Source organism: Protopterus annectens, chromosome 7.part0 (genome assembly GCF_019279795.1).
Source record: "Protopterus annectens isolate FY-2018-M chromosome 7.part0, PAN1.0, whole genome shotgun sequence".
Lineage (NCBI taxonomy): Eukaryota > Metazoa > Chordata > Ceratodontiformes > Protopteridae > Protopterus > Protopterus annectens.
The window spans coordinates 1,487,209,214-1,487,231,771 of record NC_056739.1 but is presented as its reverse complement, the minus strand read 5'-3'; the positions used below and the strand labels follow the sequence as shown (position 1 = coordinate 1,487,231,771).

Here is a 22,558-nt window from a genome sequence, read left to right as displayed (position 1 = left end):
GGAAACTCTCCTCAAAGTTCTAAGAAACCTGCCCAAGCACTCTCCCTAGGAAGGGTGAATCTAGAATGGCCTGCTTAAGTTCATCCTTAAAGGAAGGTAGACTCTACCACATCCTCCTAAACATACTCTAGCTATGTCACTGGCACAATCAAAATGACACCAGATCACAAAGAAGCCCACACGAAAAGCTCCATTAAAGGTATTGTCTAGCTCCCTTGACCTTATGCTCAGAAAGGGATGAAAACTCTTCCAGTGCCTCACTCACTAAGAAGGAATGGAACAAGAACTTTGCAGACAAACATCTGGGCTCCTGAGTCCTCATTTGGCAGATAAAAACACCATCGTGCCCACTCTGTCCAGTGTCTTAAGACTTATTAGCATACAGTAAAGTAGAATACTCTGTGGTCAATGGTCTATACCTTGAACTACATAAATCACACAAGAGTTAGTCAAAGAATACTTAAACAAGCTCTCAAACCATTAAGCTAGAGGCGTGTAGAAGGCTTATACCGTATTGGAATCAGATGCACTGGTATGCAGAAGCTTCCAGGCTATAAAAATAGAAACTCCATGGGAAGGATGGCCAGATCCCTACATCATTCTTCCCCAGATGCTAAAAGAAACACTCCTGGGATGAGGGTGGGGTGGGGGTGGCACAGATAAATTACTTCATGAACTTGATGATCTCTAGAAAGAAGGCATCCATCAGAGGTAGGAGTGGCCAGTAGGAAGAGACAGATTCATTTATTTTATCTTTTTCTGAAAGAACAAATGCATCTTGGACATTTCCACCCCTTCGCTAGGACAGGGGTTGTAGGAGATCGTCCCCCAACTCATGTTTTGGGCAAGGTGGACCACCCTGAAGTAGTAGAGGCAACATGTAGGGCCAAACAATAGATTAACACTGGAAATTAGGTGAGACTGGGCACCAGTGGATATGGACATGCCTACCAAAATGTGAAGCATGAGCTGGACTGGTAAGCATATGACCTAGTGTTGGCATCTATGTTCTTTCATGGTACGCTCCCACAACAGTGAAGAGAGAGACCATGAGACATGGAATAGCTGCCTGATTTCCAATATGTGGGAACCTTGCTGTTTGTACAGCTGACCGAGAAAGAGTCAGTGGGCCATCTTCAACCTGGACTATCAAGGAAGAGGCCTGAGGAGAAGAATCATTAGCTCCAAGTGCTTCCAAAATACTGCTTTGGAGGACTCAAAGGAATAAATGACATATGGATCCAGACCACCTGCAAGTAAACTCAGCTGCTGAACAGTAGAATAGGCATCTCAGGACACACCACAAAAGGTGACTGCCACCAGGATGCACCACTTATGGGCTTATTTTCCACCTAGTTAGAGGGTGAGCATGACTAACTGAAGAGTGGCTGGTAACTCACAAGGGCTGAGATACTGTCTCACGGATATAATTATATCAGAGGATGGTAGAACTAACAACTGCCCTTGGAATCTTTCACCCTTTCTATGCCCTCCAGCACTTTTTCAGGATAAAGGGAGGGACCCTCCTGATAGTTCCTGCACTGAGATCTCTGAACAGCCACATCTTGCAAGTTGTTGGGTAGACCTCTGACTTCTCCAATCTGCATCTCTAGGTAGCAGAGTTAAAACTGAGGTACTTACGGCAATTTCTGATGATGTACTCTTGATCCATAAAATACAGGGAGGTAAGCAGGCCTGGTGCAACTCTTAGGATATATATATATATATATATATATATATATATATATATATATATATATATTTGTTGTATCTTTCGGCTTTTCCCGGTTAGGGGTCGCCACAGCGGACCTCCAGTCCACTAATGATTGGCAGAAGATTTTTACGTACTGACTTGCCAGGCCTGACGCACAACCTTCAACGAAGGTAAGCCCATTCACGCACGTCTCCACACAGAAGACGCTTTAGCTGAGAATCGAACAGGACAACGTCTTACTGTGAGGCGACAACGCTACCGCAGCACCATCACCGCAGTCTATATATATATATATATATATATATATATATATATATATCTATATCTATATCTATATATATATATATATATATATACATAAAATGGCCTTTTCTGGCAGTCAACACTGGAATTTTCTATGCTGAATGCCAGGCATGAGATCAAAACTGTTCAAGCAGCAGACAAGAGCTGATAGCACAGATGTTGAGAGCACTCTTGCCTAGGTTAGCACAAAATTCCACAGCATGTGCAGGAAAGAGGCAAACATGAAAAAAAAAAAAAAAGTGTGTGAGGGCTGGGGATTGCAGAAAGTACAGTTTTGTACCTACCATAAATGTAGATGTTAGAGTGTTCACCCTGCTGCAGTCATCACACCTGGGGTTATCCTGTTGTCAGGCGGTCCTGCAGTCGGCCAGAATTCCAAAGTCTTGGTCCGGCGTTGGTTGCTGTCGCCTCTTCCCTGACGTCAGTGCGCCAGGGGTATATATAACGCAACCAATGCCATTTTCTTCAGTTTTTCTTGCCCCAGATGTCAGGTGCCCCCAAAAAGGTGGTCAGAATTAGTACCAAATGGAGTGAACACTGCACAAACACAAAATCCCTTCAGCTATAAGCAAATACATCAGTAAGGCATAGAAGAGATTTTGCCAGTAGATCAGAGGGGATGGAAGGAGGGTAACCTGGACTGCAGCAGGGTGAACACTTGAACATCTACATTTATGGTAGGTACAAAACTGTACTATGTTCATCATGTTACCCTGCTGCAGTCATCACACTTGGGTTGAATCCCAAAGCTAAGGTAGGGGGGAGGTATCATAGAGGGTTAGTGGAGGCAATCAGGCCCTGCAGAACTGCAGTGGCGAAGCCTGCCCTGGACTTAGAGTAAAGAGGTAGGTGATGGTGTTTGGTAAAGGTGTGTACTGAACTCCAAGTTGCAGCTTCTAAAATTTCCTTGGTTGGAACCCCCCTGAGAAAGGCTGTAGAGGTAGCTGTTGCCCTGGTAGAGTGGGATCTAATGGTAGCAGGAACTGATTTCCCATGATGGGTATAGCAGAACTGTATGCAATGACCTATCCATTTAGAAATGGTTTGCTTAGATATAGCCTTCCCTTGAGAAGCTGTAGCATAGGATACAAAGAGCTGGTCAGTTTTTCTGAAAGTCTTAGTTTTGTCCAAGTAGTAAAGAAGCTGCCTGTGAATGTCCAAGGAATGCAGGAGTCTCTCACCTTTGTTCTGTGGATTGGGGAAGAAGGTGGGTAAGTGGATGGTTTGATTTAAAGCTACACTGGAAACCACCTTAGGCATAAAGGAAGGATTAGTTCATAGAGAAACTCTGTCTTGATGAAAAATGAGGAAAGGTTCCACTGCCCTTAGTGCCTGTAGCTCTGAGACTCTCCTAGCTGAAGTTATTGCTAGGAGCAGGGCAGTCTTCCATGATAGGAACTGAAGATCTGCAGAGAAAGCCGGTTCAAAGGGAGGTAGCGTTAGTTTTTCCAGAACAAAGTTGAGGTCCCATGTTGGTGTAGGAGCTCTCCTGGGTGGTCTAATGTTTTTAGCCCCTCTGAGGAACTGCCTTAGAAGAGGATGTGAAAATAAAGGTGGATTTGTGTTGTAGTGTTCTGAAATAGCTGAAGCATGGATTTTAATTGAGGAAAAAGAAAGTCCTTTGTGCAACATCTCAGCTAAATACTGTAGAATGTGAGGCATGAGAGGCTGAATTGTGTCTTGGCCTTTAGCTTGGTTCCAGGCACAAAACCTTTTCCATTTGTCCGAATAAGCCTTCCTGGTGCTTGGCCTCCTGGCTTCCAGAATAACATCCAGAACTGCTTGTGAAAGAGGAGCTGGTTGGATGTTTAGTTGATTTGCCATGCAGCCAGATTTAAAGTTTTGAGCTGGCTGTGAAGAATCTGTTTTGTTGTGTGAGCAAATGGGGTATTTGAGGCAATATCCATGGTGGGCTGTGGGCCATATTTTTCCATAGCGGGTACCAGTGCTGGCGTGGCCAGTCTGGGGCTATGAGAATCAGTCGTGGTCTCTTCTCCTTTTTGACCTTCAAAAGAACTTTTGTCAGGAGAGGTAATGGAGGGAAGGCATATGCTGTCAGGTTTTTCCAAATGAAAGAGAGAGAGAGTCCACTTTCCAAGCTTGATGGTGAAATGTCCTTGTACAAAATTTTGTCAGTTGGTAGTTTTGAGGACTGGCAAACAGGTCTATATTTGGAAGGCCCCATTTTTGAGTTATCATTGCAAATATCTGTGGGTCTAGTTTCCACTCGTGGGGATCTTTGATGTTTCTGCTGAGGTCATCTGCCAATGTGTTCTTCTGTCCTGGCAGGAATTGAGCTTGTAACTGGACTTGGTAGGCCAGAGCTATGTTCCATAAGATCATTGCTTGCCTGCACAGAGGGTAGAAATGTGTACCCCCTTGTTTGTTTATGTACCACATAACTGTGGTATTGTCCATCTTTATTGCAAGTTGTCCTGAATGTAATAGATCCTTGAAGGCTGTCAGAGCTTTCTGTACAGCTAGCATCTCTTTTTGATTTATGTGCAGATTTCTTTGATCTGCAGTCCATAGGCCTTGAATGCATTGTCCTGCCATGTGTGCCCCCCAGGCGTAGTCTGAAGCATCTGTTGTGATAGCTTGCCTGGCTGGGGGCAAGGTGAAAGGCTGACCCTTGTTGAGGTCACATGCCTGTGACCACCATAGAAATTCCTGTTGTAGGCAGGGAATGAGAGATATCATTGTGTCCAAGCTGTGGCTGTGTTGAGACCATACACTTTTTAGGTACCACTGTAATTTCCTCATATGCAGCTTTGCAAATTGTATTATTAGAATGCAAGATGCCATGAAGCCCAAAGCCTGCAGAATTTTTCTTGCAGTTAATTGGGTCTTTGTTGCCATTGTCTGGAAATATTGAGTTAGTTGTAGTTGCTTGTCTGGCGTAAGATAAGCCTTCTGGGCCGTTGTATTCAAGCTGGCACCCAGGAATGTCATTTTTTGTGAGGGTACTAGTTTTGACTTCTTTTCGTTTACTGTGTACCCCAGGCAGTTTAGTAGATGCTTTACAAAGGCCAGATGATGTAAGAGAATGTCTTTGCTTTCTGCTTGGATGAGGCAGTCGTCCAGGTATGGATATATTTCAATTCCTCTTTGTCTGCAGTATGCAATTACTGGTGCCAGGCATTTTGTGAAAACTCTGGGCGCAGTAGATAAGCCAAAGGGCAGTGCAGAGAATTGGTAATGGGTTGAACCTGCAATGAAACTGAGGTATCTTCTGCAACTTTGTCTGATAGGGACATGCAGGTATGCCTCCTTGAGGTCCAACGTTACTAGCCATGCTTCCTTGCCCAACATGGGAAGTAGCTGCTGTAGTGTTAGCATCTTGAATTTGGGTACTTGTAAGTAAGTGTTTAGAACTGAAAGGTCCAGAATTGGTCTCCAGGCATTGTCCTTTCTGGGCACTAGAAAGAGTAGAGTAAAATCCTTGGCCTTGCTCTCAAGTAGGTACCAGTTGAATGGCTCATGTCCATGAGAGCTGTAATTTGCTTTTGTGCCTCTGCCCATTGATTTTGTGGCAGGTTTGGCATTCCTCTTTTCATTGGCAAGGTGTGAAAGTGGAATCTGTATCCTCGTGAAATTATGTCTAGGACCCATTTGTCCTTTGTGACAATGTGCCAGCTGTCTGCAAAAAGTGCGAGTTTTCCCCCCAAGGGGGCTGCCAAAAGAGTATTGCTTGGCCAGATAAGGTGCAAGTCATTGAGTTTGCCTTCTGGTGGACTGAGACCTGTCTTCTCCTCCCTTCTGTGTTGTAGTGCCCCATTGGCGAGGTTTATACTGGGCTTGTGGTTGTCCTCTGCCCCTTGGGCATCTGTATTTACCCCTCTGCGGTCTGTCAGTGGCTGGAAAGGACCAATTTTTTGTTGGCCAGTTTCTGCTGAAGCGAGGGGGTTGTACTTGTAGGAAATCTTTGACTGTCTGCCTAGATTTTGCCTTATCTTCCACTTTCTTTAAAACTTCTTCTGCTTTAACTCCAAAAAGAAAAACCTGCTGTAAGGGAGCATCTAGTAGTTTTGCTTTAACATGATCAGGCAGAGTTTGTTCCTTTAACCAAGCATGCCTACGTATAACAGACCCAGTGACAGCTGCTCTGCAGGAGGCCTCCAAAGAATCAAACCCACATTGCAAGGTATGTTTGCCCACCTGCTCAGTGGCGTGCAACAGATCCTGTACTTCTTTCAATTCAGTTTGTTGAGGGAGAGTGGTTATTCTTTGTTTTAACTGAGAGATTAGAAATTGCTGATACTTAAGCATATGAAATTGACAATTCAGTGCCCTCATAGCTAGTGTGGCTGAGGTGTAAACCTTTTTCCCCACCTGTCTAGTGCTCTGGAATCCCTCTCAGAAGGTACTGGGTTTTTTGCCATAGAAGCCTTAGCCACCTTGGGACCCTGGGAGATTGTCTCTGGGTCAGCTACTGGGCTTTTGTAAAGAAATTGTGGGAATCAGGCACTCTGTAGTATCTGTCAGGCTTAGCCGGAGCAGTAGGTAGAGAGTCTGGGTTGAAACGGTTTTCTAAATAGACATCATCCACAATGTCCAAAACTGGTGGGATGGCAAGTGGTCTGCGTTGGGGGAGTAAAAGAAACTCTCTGAGCCTTTTCTTTGAATCAGAGTAGTCCTGACCTTCCCAGTGGAAATGTTCCCTCATACTGTGTAAAGTTTCCCCAAAGGAGTAGTCTTCAGGAGGAGAAGCTGAGGGAACAGAGTCCTCAGCATCAGAATCTTCATAAGGAGAGAATGAATAATCTTGGTCCTCAGAGGAGTCTGAAGATATGGACATTTGCTCAGAGGAAGCATAATCTTCCTCTTGTCTAGGCCTTTTGTCAGGAGGGGGCTGTGAACCCCTGATTAGAGAAATCAAATCTTCAGCCATTTTGAGCATCTGTTTCTTAGGCATAGGGCCTTGAACAGGAGACTGAAGTGCAGTCCTTTTAGATTTAGAAGGAGTCTTCGACTGAGAAAACGTTTTAATGGTAAGAGTCGGTCTGAAAACGCCTTCCGAAACCGATGGCGTTTCTGAAGCACCGACGTCTTTAGAAGCAAAGTCGTCAGAAGGGCCTGAAGTAAAAGGCTGCGTCGGCCTGGTACATTCCGTCAAAATTTCCGTAGAGGTCTCGGGTTCCAGATCTGCGGTAGTCAGGGGCTGCGTTGGAGCCTCACTGAGGACCGGAGAACCGGAGACCGGAACAGCCGAGGCCTCGGAATCTGGCTTAGGCCTGGGCTGTCTGTCCTTATCCCTGCGTTTTTTGTGCACGCAGGTAGTCGGTTGCTCCGACGGCAAGGTGTAGTTAAATTTCCTACCGAAGTAGTGTTGTGCGAAATCAAAGCGTCTTTTAATAGTACGCTTATTAAACCTAGCACAAAACCGACAAGAAGTGCCGTCGTGGTCTGGGCCTAGGCAAGGTATGCAAAAAGAATGAAAATCCTTATGAGGTATTTGCTTCCCACAAGAAATACAATTATTAACTTTTTCTGACATCGGTCTGAGGCAAGAAAAGTTTCCCCAACGGGGTACTTAGCTTTATAGAAGACTTTGGTCTGAAATTCGAATTCAAAAATCTCAGGAGTCGGCCGACCAGCACTTGCGAACTGCTTCTGCTTCGGGCACTGTGCGGCAAGAAAGACTGAAGAAAATGGCATCGGTTGCATTATATATACCCCTGGCGCACTGACGTCAGGGAAGAGGCGACAGCAACCGGCACTGGACCAAGACTTTGGAATTCCGGCAGACTGCGGGACTGCCTGACGACAGGATAACCCCAAGTGTGAAGACTGCAGCAGGGTAACATGATGAACATCAGAAAACAACAATCCACTGCAGATGACTCCTAATATCTGATGTTAAAATGTCCTGTGAATTTAATGAAGCATTACTAAGCAACTTTTATTGAAATTCTGGAAAAAATCCACTGAAAATGTACTACATTTTGTATTTCAAGATTACACCTTTACATTTGGTACGGAAAAAAACCTTAACTGCTTAGTTTCGCAAAGGCTGACGTGTTTATAGTGAATCATTATACTTATTTACACTACAATACAGACTCAATATATAAACATAAAATCTGGAAGCTACAAATGAAAAGGAAAACCAAAAGTTTCATATAAAATAAACACAGGATGAGGTAAGCATTAGATTGAGAACTGTTATCCTCTTTCTTTAAAAAGAAATAGGTTAGCACGTTAGAAATTAAAAAAATAAAGCAGGCAGCAATTTAATTTTTGAAGTTTAAACAAAAACAACTGCTCAAACACATTAATAGTTACTGGGTAATGTAAACATGATTAAAACAAAAGTAAAAAAAGCAATACTGAACCCAGCTACATATTTACTAAAAACCAAACACACTTCTGTGCAGTTTATATGGCTTTTCATGTGAAAAAAAAGCATATGTGATGTACAGCATTTTTAATAAGGCCTCACAGTGTAAGAAATGTATGGTAGCAATGAGTGCAACTTACATCGGCAAGTGAGAAAAAATATCTAGAAGCAGAATTTTGGATCCCTTCAGAAGTTCCATAATGAATAACTAGGGGTTAAGTGGAGTTTTTCTTCACTACAGATCCTGTCTACTGCCATCTACAGCAGCCACAGGTTCTAGAACATGCTCAGTGCTGCTGACATCAACCTGCTTGAAAAATATGTGACTAGGTTCTTGAATCTCACACAAATGTTTAAACTGCTCATGTTCTAGAAATCAAATAAAGAAGGTTATTTATGTAATGCTTAATTTCAAGCTCTTACACCACGTTTGTTGCAGTCAAAAATTCTGTGGACTGTAAGCCTTCTGAGGCAAATCACGGACACCTGAGTAAATAAACTGATGCTAACCTTCTATAAACTGGCAGTTTCAAACAACGAGAAATGAGGTTTCAGGAAATATTCTTGGAAGAACATTAGTCAGGTGCTTAGTGAAGCTCTACGACTACAGAGAAGTTGAATTCTTTATAGACATTTTAGCCAGTTTGCTGTACACTGTGCATGAAATCACTCTGTACATGACTTTTTTTATTATTACAATATCGTTCTAAAAAGTGAGGCTTCTAAAATGAGATTTTTTTTCTCACATCTGGATGCCGATTACTATTTTAAAAGTAAGATTAAAAAAGTCACATTGATACATCACTATAAAAGCTAAAATCATTTTTGTACTATACTCTCAAACTTTCCTGTGTCAAATGATGAATTGCAATAAACATCCAATCTTCAGTATTTCACCAGACTGGGGAAATTCATTAGGAGTAGGGCTGTTTTTGACACACAAAAGCAGTTAACTCATCTTGAGAAATTGATAATGCCTTTAAATAAAGTCCCAAGGTGTGAAAACAGGAACTGACCAGAGCAGGAACAGCATCTTTACATGGTGTCTATGCTCCTCAAGGGACAACATTTGGGTTGGAAGACAATTGCAATTAAAGTTATTAAACAAAACTGCAATTCAAAGTAGAAAAATATTCTATCAATACACAGTATTCAATATTTAATAGCTCCCTTTTGTGTCCTTGTTTAATGCAGTGCAAAACGTAAGGTAAGAACAATTTGGAAGAATACATCTTATCTTGGTTGATGATTCCTTAACACATGCCTGTATGATTACCTTTGACAAGAAGTACATTACATTTCCTGTCAGCTAGGAAAAACTGTACTACACATCCATCCACAACCCTTTTCCCATTTCTGCACATGGTGTCGGGGTGTCACTTCAACAGTGACAATCTAGAGCCAAGATTTATACCGCATGAGCAAAAAAAAAAAAAAGTTAAAAATAGCCATAACATATGCATGTTTTAAATTTCCTCTTTGTTATCTCAAAAATTTAGCACATATTGATTCAGCTTCCAACTTGCAACAAGTATGCCTACAATTTGTCAAATGAAATGTGTCTTGCTTACCCAATAGGGCCTTCCATACATACTTACTTTAAAGTTAGGACAAAACTGTGTGTTCAGTCCTTAAAACATAAATGTTGCAAACTTCTGCAAGGATAAATGCAGAAGATAGTGTTCATGGCTGCACCTGCTCCAACAGCCTTCCTCAGTCAAAGAATGAATCCTTGTCAACAGGTTATATGTCAAGGAATAGCAACAGGACATTTAGCTTACAAAAAGGAGCTACTTTCTGTATCTGTGAAAAAAAAGCATTTTAAAACATATACATGCATACATACATACATACATATATTATACAGCTCCTGAGTAAGGTGGTAACAAGACCCTAAGGAATAAACCTAGATAAAACTTTCTGAAGTCTGTGATTGTTACAATAAAACACTGCCAATTACACTAGTTAAATGCCAACAAAACACAGACAATGCCAATTTACTTCCACTGTGTCTCACAGTGAGTCTGGCTAGTGAACTGGCTGGTGAGATTAGGGTACAAGATCAAACTTCTGTGTTTGATACAGAGACTGTCACACAATGCTGTTTGATCCCCTCAGTCCAACTCCACGTGCAAACTGTTCCAAGATGCCACTTATCGCTCCTGAGGAACTTGGTGATGCAGATGTCAGGCCCACCGTCATACTGTATGCAGACAGAAAAATAGCACGTACCTCCTCTAGTTTAGCTTGACGGTCTAGAACTGGGGTACATCTGAAAAATAAAGCCATAGTTTTAGCTGAATGTCATTTAAATATTTTCTCTAATATCACCAATGATGAAGTAAAATGCAAATCAAATCGCAAGACAAACCATTTACTGACATTATCACTGCAGCAGCCTTACATGTAATGACAAGCTTTTAACAGAAATGAATAAGCTGCAACACCAGCCAACTTAATGTTTCATCTTCAAAAATGTTTTTAGTCAGCAAGTAAATCCATGCCGAGGAAAATAACAGTGCAAGTTACTCACTATATATAGCAGATCTTTGAAAGATAAACTGAGGAAGCAGGAGAATAAATGGGCCTCTTCTTGGTAACATTTGAAGTCAATGAGCCAGATTTATCCAGCAGGTGAATAAGCTCCTGGCATGAAATTACATATATATGAACAATGTACAGTTGTTAGGGCTGTCGAGAGACCAAAGGGCAATACCCTGAACTGATAATGATTGGCTCCCAGCCGGAAGCGGAGAAAACTCCGGGAGTGTTTGTCCATCTTTATGTGGTAATATGCATTCTGGAGGTCTATAGAGTGCATCCAGTTGTCCTTCCCCAGAAAGGGGAGAATGGACAGTACCATGACCATCCGGAATTGAGGTTTGATGAATTTGTTTTGTAAACTGAGATCCAGGATTGACTCCAGTCCCCGTCTTTTTTGGCAATAAAAAGAATCTTGAGTAAAAGCGGGATCCTCTTTGGTCTGGTGGGACTAGTTGGATGACTCTTTCTTAGCAGCTTTTCGATTTCTAAGGCTGCGACCTCCCTCTGACCGGGCGGAACGTCTGGGTTCGGTTCACAGGTCTGGGGTTGATGTTGAAAGGGATATGATAGCCTCTGGATATTATCCTCTGCACCCACGCATCCGTTACGAGTTTCCAGGCCTGTAGGTGCAGGGAAAAATCAACCCCCGACTGCTTCCAGAGGAAAGCAATCGGGCCGATGTTCAAGAGTGCTGGAAGGGTCTGCCAGAGAAGGAATCTCTAGCACCCTTGGTTATGTGGACCCCCTCTTCCCCAAAAGGGGTGTCTTCCAAATGAGTTGCCCCTCTGCCCCGTGGGGATTGCTCGTCACGAGTGTCACGAAAAGATCCTTGGGACTTCTTGAACCACAATTTTCCTCCCCTCTGATTCCTGGAGTAGGACCTCTGGGGGGGGGGGGTGGAAAAACGTAAGCCCACAGCAGAAAAGGTCTTTCCGTCCTCACTATGTGAAAGTGTCTTTCTTCTTTTGGGACCAAAAAGGGAAGATTCGTCAACAGGCGCATTGACAAAGGAAGATTTACAGGGATCTGCGAAGTCACACAAACGCATCCACGCATGTCATCTCATAACGATGAATGATGCAGCTGCTCAAGTTGCCCCCTCGGTAGTGTGAGAAATCAAGCTTATTGAGGAGTTCAAAATAGATTCCAAGGTAGCTAGTTGAGAGGCAACGGTATCACGCACCTCCTCAGGCAGTACCTCCACCAAAGAGGCAGACTCGGGAGAGAGGGTTCCCTTGGAGGGCAAGCCTTGCGGCTCCCGTGCTCGAGGTTCCAGAGTAGGAGGGTGCAACAGCTACAAGCTAAAGAGGGGTTCTGGTTCTGATGCCAGTGGTGTCAACTGCAAGCCTGTTGAAGCAAGGACCCTCTCCATTACCTGGAAAGCAGGCCCACCAGAGGATGGATGGGAGCCCGGAACCGAGAAGGACAACCTCGGAACCAGGGTCACACACCCTGCCCAGAGGAGCCCGCTTTCAGGTGAGGAACTCCGAGAGGACCGACCAATGCAGGGAGAGCTGTGGCTGTAGATGGCACCACAGAAAAAAACGGCATTGAACAAGGTGCCATGGTGCTGACAGCCCAATCACTGCTCCGAAAGTGCCCCAGTTCCAAAGGAGCCATGGCGCCAAGAGTAATCAGTGCCGACAGGGAAGCCTCTGTTGTCAGTGCCAAGACAGTATGTGCTGGGATAGCCATCGATACACAAGTCTCCGAAAAGTACAGTTTTGTACCTACTATAAATGTAGATGTTCGAGTGCTAATACAGCTGCAGTCATAACAGATGGGTTTTTTCCTGCCGTCAGGCGGGTCCTCGGTCGGCTGAATTCCAAAGTCTAGATCCGGCGTCAGTTGTCGTCGCTTCCTCCCTGACGTCAGTGCGACAGGGGTATAAAAGAACCAGCCAACGCCATTTTCTTCAGTTTTTCTTGCCCCAGATGTCAGGTGCCCCCAGAAGGAAGGCAATACATAAATTTATGTAATAATGCAATGCAATATAATCAAAAACAGTAGTTGCAAGCAAATACACCATAAATGAATACCCCAATCAGGTTGTTTGAGGAGGTGTTAGCCATTAGGCCTGTTCCAAGAGGGGAAGGAGGGAGGGAAACCTGGACTGCAGCTGTATTAGCACTCGAACATCTACATTCATGGTAGGTACAAAACTGTACTATGTTCATCGTGCATACAGCTGCAGTCATAACAGATGGGTAGAATCCCAAAGCTAAAAAAGGGGTGGTAGGCACTAGGTGGAACTAGGAGGAGCCAGGATGCCCTGCAAGACTGCAGTGGCAAAGCCTGCTCTAGATTTGGAGTATAATGGTAGGTGATAGTGCTTGGAGAAGGTATATACAGAACTCCAAGTGGCTGCTTCCAAAATATCTTTGGTAGGAACCCCCCCTGAGGAAAGCTGCAGAGGTAGCTGTGGCCCTTGTGGAGTGAGATCTGATGCCTGCAGGTACAGTTTTACCATGAAGAGAGTAACAAAAGCGTATGCAGTGGCCTATCCATTTTGAGATTGTCTGTTTGGAAATTGGCTTCCCTTGAGCTCCTGTAGCATAGGACACAAAGAGTTGCTCTGATTTTCTGAAAGGCTTTGTTCTGTCCAAATAATAACGCAGCTGTCTGTGGATGTCCAAGGAATGTAGTAGTCGCTCCCCTTTGTTTAGAGGATTAGGGTAAAAGGTAGGTAAGTGGATAGCCTGATTCAAAGCTACCCTGGATACTACCTTTGGCATAAAGGATGGATTGGTTCGTAAGGAAACTCTGTCCTGATGGAAAATGATGAAAGGCTGCACAGCCATGAGGGCTTGTAGTTCCGATACCTGTGAGCTGAGGTGATAGCCAGAAAGAAGGCTGTTTTCCAGGACAAATATTGCAGTTCTGTTGAGGCAGCTGGCTCAAAAGGAGGCAAGGTCAGTTTTTCTAGAATGAAATTGAGGTCCCAAGCAGGTACTGGTTGTTTCCTTGGGGGTTTTATATTCTTAGCCCCTCTGAGGAACTGTCTTAAGAGGGGGCGAGAGAATAGAGGAGGATCAGTGTTGTATTCTGCAGAAATGGCTGAGGCATGGATTTTGATGGAGGAGAATGAAAGTCCACTGCTTAGCATCTCAGCTAGGTACTGTAATATTTGAGGTAAATTCAGTATTCCAGGATTCTGACCCTTTTTCTCATTCCAGGCACAAAACCGGTTCCATTTTGCGGAGTAAGCTTTTCTAGTAGAAGGCCTTCTGGCCTCCAAAATGACATCCTGCACCTCCTTGGAGAGTAGGGTCTGTTGTGAATTTAAGGAATCTTCCATGCGGCCAGATTGAGTGTTTTCAGCTGACTGTGAAGAGTTTTGAAGTTGCGCTGAGTCAGTAGAAGAGGCATTAGAGGTAGGATCCAAGGTGGGGAATGCGTCAGGCTCCTCAGGAGTGGGTACACCAGTGTTGTCTTGGCCAGTCTGGAGCAATGAGAATCATCTTTGGTCTGTCTGCTCTGGTTTTTAATAGAACTTTGGGCAGCAGAGGAAGAGGTGGAAAGGCATAAACTGTCATTGTTGTCCAACTGAAAGAGAGTGCGTCCACTCTCCAGGCCTGTGGATGAAAGGTCCTTGAGCAGAATTTTGCCAATTGGTGATTTCTGTGCGAGGCAAAGAGATCTATGTCTGGCCTTCCCCATGCTTGAATTATCTCTGTAAAAACTTGAGGATGCAACTTCCATTCGTGTGGATCTGTCATATTTCTGCTTAGGTTGTCTGCCAGCGTGTTTTCCTTGCCTGGCAAGTACTGTGCTTGAAGTTCGATTTGTAATTCCAGAGCCATGTTCCAAAGAGACATGGCCAGCCTGCACAGGGGGTATGAATGGGTTCCTCCCTGTTTGTTTATGTGCCACATTACTGTGGTATTGTCTGTCCTTATCAATAGCTGACCTGGATGCAGTAGGTTTTTGAAAGCTATAATAGCATTTATTATTGCTAGCATTTCCTTTTGATTGATGTGTAGGTGCTTTTCTTTTTGGGACCATTTCCCTGAATGCACCGATCTGTCATGTGCGCCCCCCAGGCGTAGTCCGAGGAGTCTGTTGTGATGACTTGATTTGCTTGAGGCTTGCAGAATGGGAGACCTGTGTTTCTTTGGCATGCTTGAGCCCACCACAGAAATTCCTTTTGAAGACATGGAATCAGTGGTATTATTGTTTCCAAACTGTGACTGTGTTGAGACCATATGTTTTTCAGGTACCATTGAAGTTTCCTCATATGCAGCTTTGCACATGGGATTAGTAGGATGCAAGATGCCATGAATCCCAGAGCCTGCAGGATTTTCCTTGCAGTCAGCCTGGTGAAATTTGCTAGTTTTCTGAAATATTGAGTTAGTTGCCCCTGTTTCTCTGGCGTGAGGTAGGCCATCTGGGTGTTTGTGTCCAAGTTGGCACCCAGGAAAATTTTGTTTGAGAGGGTATCAGCCTTGATTTCTTTTTGTTGACTGTGTATCCCAGAGAATTCAACAACATTATTACAAAAGCCAGATGTTTCAGAAGTATGTGCTTGCTGTCCGCTTGGATCAGACAGTCGTCCAAATATGGGTATATTTGTATCCCTTGAAGTCTGCAGTAGGCAATTACTGATGCCAGGCATTTCGTGAACACTCTGGGCACAGTAGATAAGCCAAAGGGCAATGCAGAGAATTGATAATGGGTTGAACCTGCAAGAAATCTGAGGTATCTTCTGCAATCTTGTCTGATTGAGACATGCAGGTATGCCTCCTTGAGGTCCAATGTTACCAGCCAAGACTCCTTGCCCAGCATGGGAAGGAGCTGCTGTAATGTGAGCATCTTGAATTTTGGCACAAGTAAAAATGTGTTTAGGATGGATAGGTCCAAAATAGGTCTCCAATCTTTTCCCTTCCTTGGTACCAGGAATAGTCTGGAGTAAAAACCATGACCCTGCTCTTATGCAGGTACCTCCTGAATAGCTTTCATGTCCATGAGATCTGAAATTTGTTTTTGTGCCTCTGCCCTTTGATTGTGTGGCAGGTTTGGCATGCCTCTCATTTTTGGAAGGGTGTGAAAGTGGAATCTGTAGCCTCTGTCTATAATGTCCAGGATCCATTTGTCTTTTGTGACAATATGCCAATTTTTCAAAAATAATGCCAGTTTTCCACCTAAAGGTGCTGCCATTTGAGCCTTGCTTGGCATGCAAAGGGGAAAGTCATTGGGTCTGCTTTCTGAATGGCTGTGAACTATCCTCACCACCTCTTGGTGTAGGTGCTTGCCATTGTCTGCCTCTAAACGATCCTTGAGATTGCCCTCTGCCCCTCGGGCGCCTGTATCTACCTCTTTGGGGTCTGTCCGTGGCTGGAAAGGACCAATTTTTGGAAGGACAATTTCTACTGAAACGTGGAGGTTGTACCTGTAGGAAATCTTTCACTGTTTGCATTGATTTTGCCTTTTCCTCCATTTTCTTTAATACCTCCTCAGCTTTAACACCAAACAATACATCTTTTTGCAGAGGGGCATCTAGTAATTTAGCTTTGACATGATCTGGTAAGGTTTGCTCTTTGAGCCAAGCATGTCTACGTATGACTGATCCTGTAATAGCAGCTCTACATGAGGCCTCTAAAGCATCAAAACCACATTGCAAGGTATGTTTACCCACTTGTTCTGCACTATGTATCAAATCCTGCAACTCCTTCAAGTCTGGTTGTTCAGGTTGTGACATTTTGCTTCTCAACTGTGATAACAGAAACTGTTGGTACTTAAGCATATGGAACTGACAGTTTAAAGCCCTCATGGTTAAGGTGGCCGAGGTGTATACCTTTTTCCCCCCACCTTTCTAAAGCTCTGGAATCCCTCTCTGAAGGTAATGGATTTTTAGCAGTGGAGGCTTTAATTCCCTTGGGGCCCTGTGAGATAGTTTCTGGGTCAGCCGCATGGCTTTTGTATAGGAATTGGTGTGAGTCGGGAACCCGGTAATACCTGTCAGGCTTAACTGGGGCTGGAGGTAAAGAGTCTGGGTTAAGGCAGGCCTCCGAATACACATCATCTAGAATGTCTAAGACAGGAGGTATAGCCAGAGGCCTGTGCTGAGGGAGCAAGAGAAAATCCCTAAGCCTTTTCTTGGAGTCTGAGTACTCTTGGCCTTTCCAGTGGAAGTGTTCCCTCAAGGTATGCAAGGTTTCACCAAAAGAGTAATCCTCAGGGGGGGAGACAGAGGGAATGGACTCCTTTGCATCAGAATCTTCAAAGGGGAGTATGAATGTTCCTGGTCATCAGAATGTTCGGAAATAATGGAGGCCTGGTCCGAGGAGGGGGATTCTTCCTCCACTCTGGGCCTTTTGTCCGGGAGGGGTTGAGAACCCCTGATAAGAGTAATCAAATCCTCAGCCATTTTGAGCATCTGCTTTTTAGGCATGGGGCCTTGAGAAGGGCCCTGTGGAGCTTGTCTTTTAGTATGCATGGCTGCTTTAGACTTAGCGAAAGCCTTGATGGAAAAAGAAGAGGAAGGCCTGAAGACACCTTGAGAGGTGGCAGACCTGTCCTAAACTCTGAGTTTCACCGCCAAGAGTGGCTTCGGTATCTGTAGTCGGGGTGTGGGCCGAAGAGCCTGCGACCTCGGGCACAGAAGACACCGCCAATGAAGTATCGTCGGTAGTCAGGGGCTGCGTAGGCGCCTCACTGAGAACCGGACCACCTATAGTCGGCTTTGGTGTGGTGTCAGTGGAAGCCGCGGACCTCGTATGTCGGTCCTTATCTTTGCGTCTTTTACTCAAAACTGGAGTCGGAGTATCCGACGACATAATGTAATTAAATTTTTTGCCAAAATAGTGTTGGGTGAACTCCGCCCGACGCTTAATATTGCGTCTGTTGAATGTAGCACAGAAACGACAGGCCGAGACGTCGTGGTCTGGGCCTAAGCAAGGAATGCAGAAGGAATGAAACTCCTTATGCGGTATTTGCTTCCCACATGAAATGCAATTATTAACTTTGTCTGACATCGGTCTGAGGCAAGAAAAGTTTCCCCAACGGGGTACTTGGCTTTTAAGGAGACTTCGGTTGAAAAATATTCGTAATCTCAGGAGCTGGCCGACCGGCACTTGCGAACTGCTTCTGCTTCGGGCACCGCGCGGCAAGAAAGACTGGAGAAAATGGCGTCGGCTGGCTCTTTTATACCCCTGTCGCACTGACGTCAGGGAGGAAGCGACGACAACCGACGCTGGACCTAGACTTTGGAATTCGGCCGACCGAGGACCCGCCTGACGGCAGGAAAACCCATCTGTTATGACTGCAGCTGTATGCACGATGAACATCCTGGGTGGAGGTAGGAGGAGGATAGACAGGAAAATACGCCATGAAAGCTTCCGCTCTAAGGGGGAGGGAAGACCTGGTCTGGGTGGTTTATCCTCTAGCTGCCAGAAGCTGGTCTACAACCCTCACTACATCCTGTTCCAAAAGACTCCTGGTGGATCTGAAGGACGCTGCCGATGGGGAGTCTGGTCTCTCAAGAAAGGGACTAAACTGCTGTCCCAAAAAGGGGTCATAAGGAGAATATCTAGTTCTTAAAAGGTGCTCAATCTTCGGAACTGAAGGAGTCATTACCAGAGGAGCAGTGTAAGACTCGGCGCCGTGGAAGGTATCGATGGAGGTACAGTAGTCAGGGCCTGTGTCACAAACAAGGTCGGCACTGTGGGAGATGGTGCCGAGGTCGGTACACTGGAAGTAGTCAGAGTCAAAATCAAAGGAGGCACTGAGGGAGAAGACAAGGACCCTGGTGCCAAAGTTGTCTGCACCGACGGCGCTGGAGAATCCCAGTGTCGACTCGGTTCTGAGGAGGATGGGGATGTCAGAACTGAAAGACTCCATTTCTCCTTATGTCTTTTAATGTCTTTATGCCTAGGAGGTGGTGAGACCTCCGTCCCAGAAAGAGCCTCCGCAAACGGTGACTTTAACATACCCTTAAGGATACGTTTTTCTTGCATTCAGCCAACGTACGGTTGCTGAAGCTACAACAAATGTCGCAAGAAACATTAAGGTGGTCAATGCCCAAACAGTAAACACACTGGGAGTAACCATCAGAACTGGGCAACTTACGCCCACACTTACCACATTGTTTGAAACCAAGCTTGGCCTTATTTGCCATAATACAGAGTATAACCACACAACAAACTAAATAACTAACAAGACAAGAGAAAGCACTTTTTTTTTACTTTAGCAAATATAACTGAACATAAAAGGATACAATGTAAGGAATTTGAAACATTTTGTCAAAAAACATTTTGGTCAGTCAGTCTCAACCAAATGGTGCTGAGTTGACCAACTTCCTTAAAAAAACATACAAAATTGCAGGTTAATATATCAAACCATACTAGTAATCTATATGTCTGTAAATGGTACAGAATTGGTTACATATGACTACCAGGTCCTTAATATATGCAACATCAGAGGATAAAAAGAACAGCTTTGCCTTAGCAAAGATCTTATTACTAAAATATTTAGTATAACGGTTAAGTATAATGGATCTATATCACATAGTCGAAGTATGACAACTTCGAACGTTATATGGTTCGAATGCAAAAAACAACAAAAAAAAAAACTTACCTGACACTTGTAAGCAGGGGGGCAAGCCCCACTGCACCCCCTCGCTCTTTAAATATACCAACTCAAAGACCGCGCTACAGTACAGTAAAGGGAAAATTTCCTTTACCGCATTGTAGTACAGTCTCGGATTTGGTATATTTAAAGAGCAGGGGTGTGGGGTGCAGGGAGGCTTGTCCCCCTGCTTACAACCCTTTATTTCATTTTCCCTTGTTTTTTATTTTATTTATTTTACATAGTCTAAGTTTTGTAAGTTCGAACATATGGTGTTCGAACTTACAAAACTTCGACTATGTGATATAGACCCAAGTATAACTACAGTACCATGAATAATATAAAGATCTGTGGCAGTTAGCTCAGAGGATTAAGGCCAAGAACTACTAATAAGCTACTTCCTTTACCTCAAAGTTCGATTCCCTTCAGTCTGCATTTGCCTAACATGAAAATGAGAGTAAATCATTCAAAAATTACTTCTATACTCTGCCTGAAAAGGTCCATGTGGATCAGTGCACCATTCCAGGTAACAGAGATTAAGCAAAAAAAAAAATAAAAAAAAAAAAAATCACAATACAACTGAAGGAGTACTAATCAGTGTATCCTCAGAATTCTCAGAAACAGGTGGAATCTAAAATTCCCAAAAGTCCAAAAATGAAATCCAGCACAAGGGAAAGATGAAAATCTTAAAAGATTTATTGTGGCAAGCTCCATAAATGGAATATCCACAGCAAACTGGTTTCGGCTGAAATTTCAAGCCTTATTCAGTGCAACAAAATATATTCAATAGAGCAAACCCTGATTCCTGCTTTTATATATATATATATATATATATATATATACATATATATAAATATATATATATATATATATCTATATATATCTATATATATCTATATATCTATATCTATATATCTATATATCTATATATCTATATATATATATATCTATATATATATATATATATATATATATATATATATATATATATAAAACTGCAGTTATTATCCAGGAAGATTCCTTGTTATTTAGTACATTATGCCATCCAGCTTTGGATATCCTGTTCATTTGCATTTTATCTATGACAGTAAAAGTGAATTTGGCAGTTTTGTGTGTAAAGTCCTCATATTAAACTTCAGCAGCAGACCACCTTTGTTTAGAAGGTTATGAGAATGTTCTAGTGCCCTAGAAGAAATTAGTTTGCCTCATCAAGAGTACATGCCTGGAATTCACCATGTTCTTCTAAAGGTAAGAAAAGGAGGATAGGTAGAAAGCATTGTTCTCTCTCTCTCTTTTTGTTAAAGAAAAAAAAAGTTACACAAGTAAAAGGTTTTGGAGGATTTGATACAGTATGAGCTACCTTTTGTAATAAGGGAAATAATCTGTGTGGATCAAATGTACAATGGGACACATGGGTAAAATGACGCCTGATTAACAGAAATTTGTCAACTGTATGGGTTCTGGGCATCCAATCTTTCTGAAGTATGGTGCAGAAAAGGGCATTTACCTAATTGACATCCTGCCCCTGGATCATTCTGCAATTACAATCAAGACATCATTCAGCGAATGAGCGACAGAAATATAGGTAGAAAAGTGAAAAAGAATACATTTCAGTCACTACAGTAGATAAATGTTAAAGTACAGCTGTGTAAAATCTTACCATTACAGCAAATGCCCTACTCTTCACTGTTGAAGTATTCCTAACAGAAGGATTGTCTGCCAAGGATAGCCCAATGTCTGGCCAGCACACCAAAGCCTTTAGTACTTAAAGGTGCCATATATCACACATGTGCTCCCCACACAAGGAGAAGGGCATAAAGATGATGTACGGATGCACACACTCAGGACTAAAGTCCCAGGAGGAACAGAATGTCCCTAGAGACAAGTAAGAACACATGCATCCAAAGGGAAAAAAAAGACAGAACCACCCCTTGACCAGGAGGGCAAGAACAGGCTAGAGCACAGGGGCCAGGAAAGAATACTGTAATAATGAAGAGAAGAACACCTACTACTATGGTAAGATTTTACACAACTGTACTACGCCCTTCCATATTACTGCTGCACTATTCCTAACAAAAGACAGAGTACAAAAGTTCAAGAGGAAACCTGGGAAGATGATGAAAATGAAGAGCCCTCCAGAAACCCATGCAGGATAGCCCTGGCAAAGCCAGCTCTAGCCCTGGAAATAACATCCAACTCAGAGAAAGTATGGACAGAAGACCAAGTGGCAGCCTTAAGATTAGAAATGGTATCAATCCCTTTGAAAAAGGCACCTGAGGAAGCAACAGCTCAGGCAGAATTTGCCTTTAATGAACAGGAAAGACATTTAACATGAAAATAACAAAAAGAAATGGCTTTAGAAATCCAGGAAGACATTATCTGCTTAGAAACAGCTAAACCCAAAGACCTGTGATGAAAGCAAACAAAAAAGCTGTTCAGATTTGCAAGCTACTTTAGTTTTATCCAAATAACATCTGAGCTGTGTATACAAATCAAGGGTGTGATGAACGTTCTCACTGGCAGACTGTAGAGCAGGTAAAAAGGAAGTCAAATGAACAGACTGACTAAGGGACAACTCACTGACCACTTTGGGCACAAAAGGAGGATTAGTACAGACAGACACCCTGTATGTGTGAAAAAGCTAAGAAAAGAGGAAAAGCCATGAGAGCCTGAAGTTCAGATACCTTCTTGGCAGAAGTGAAAGCCAAAATAATAAGTCTTCCAAGTACAATACTGCAAAGAAGCAGAAACAGCAGGCTCAAAGGGAGCTGGAATTATTTTTTCCACCAACAAAACTGAGGTCCCAGGAAGGCAGAATAAGCTTCCTAGATGGCTTGATATGAAGGACGCCTTTAAGAAACTGCTTGATTTCAAATCTAGAGGCCAAAGGAGGAGTCAAGGGCAGACAAGCAGAAATTATTGACAAGTGAGCTTTAACTGAAGAAACAAAGCACGGAGCAGATCACACAAATGAGAGAGAAATAGAGGAACCTTCACAGATAAGGGATCCTTATAGCAAGAAAAGCACCAGACAGAAAATCTCTTCCATACGGACAAATATGATTTTCTGGTAGTGGGTTTCCTGGGCTCCT

General features: G+C 43.4%; 1 protein-coding gene across 2 annotated transcripts in view; it reads right to left on the bottom strand.

Annotated features, from left to right (window-relative positions):
* Nucleotides 1–7,898: 7,898 nt before the first annotated feature.
* Nucleotides 7,899–22,558, bottom strand: part of MTMR14 (myotubularin related protein 14) — a 1,239,106-nt gene continuing 1,224,446 nt past the window's right edge. For both annotated transcript variants that reach the window (XM_044078037.1, XM_044078038.1), the window contains one exon: nucleotides 7,899–10,629. In XM_044078037.1, the coding sequence (XP_043933972.1) occupies nucleotides 10,449–10,629 (181 nt within the window). In that variant the 3' untranslated portion in view covers nucleotides 7,899–10,448. The remainder of the gene's footprint in view (nucleotides 10,630–22,558) is intronic.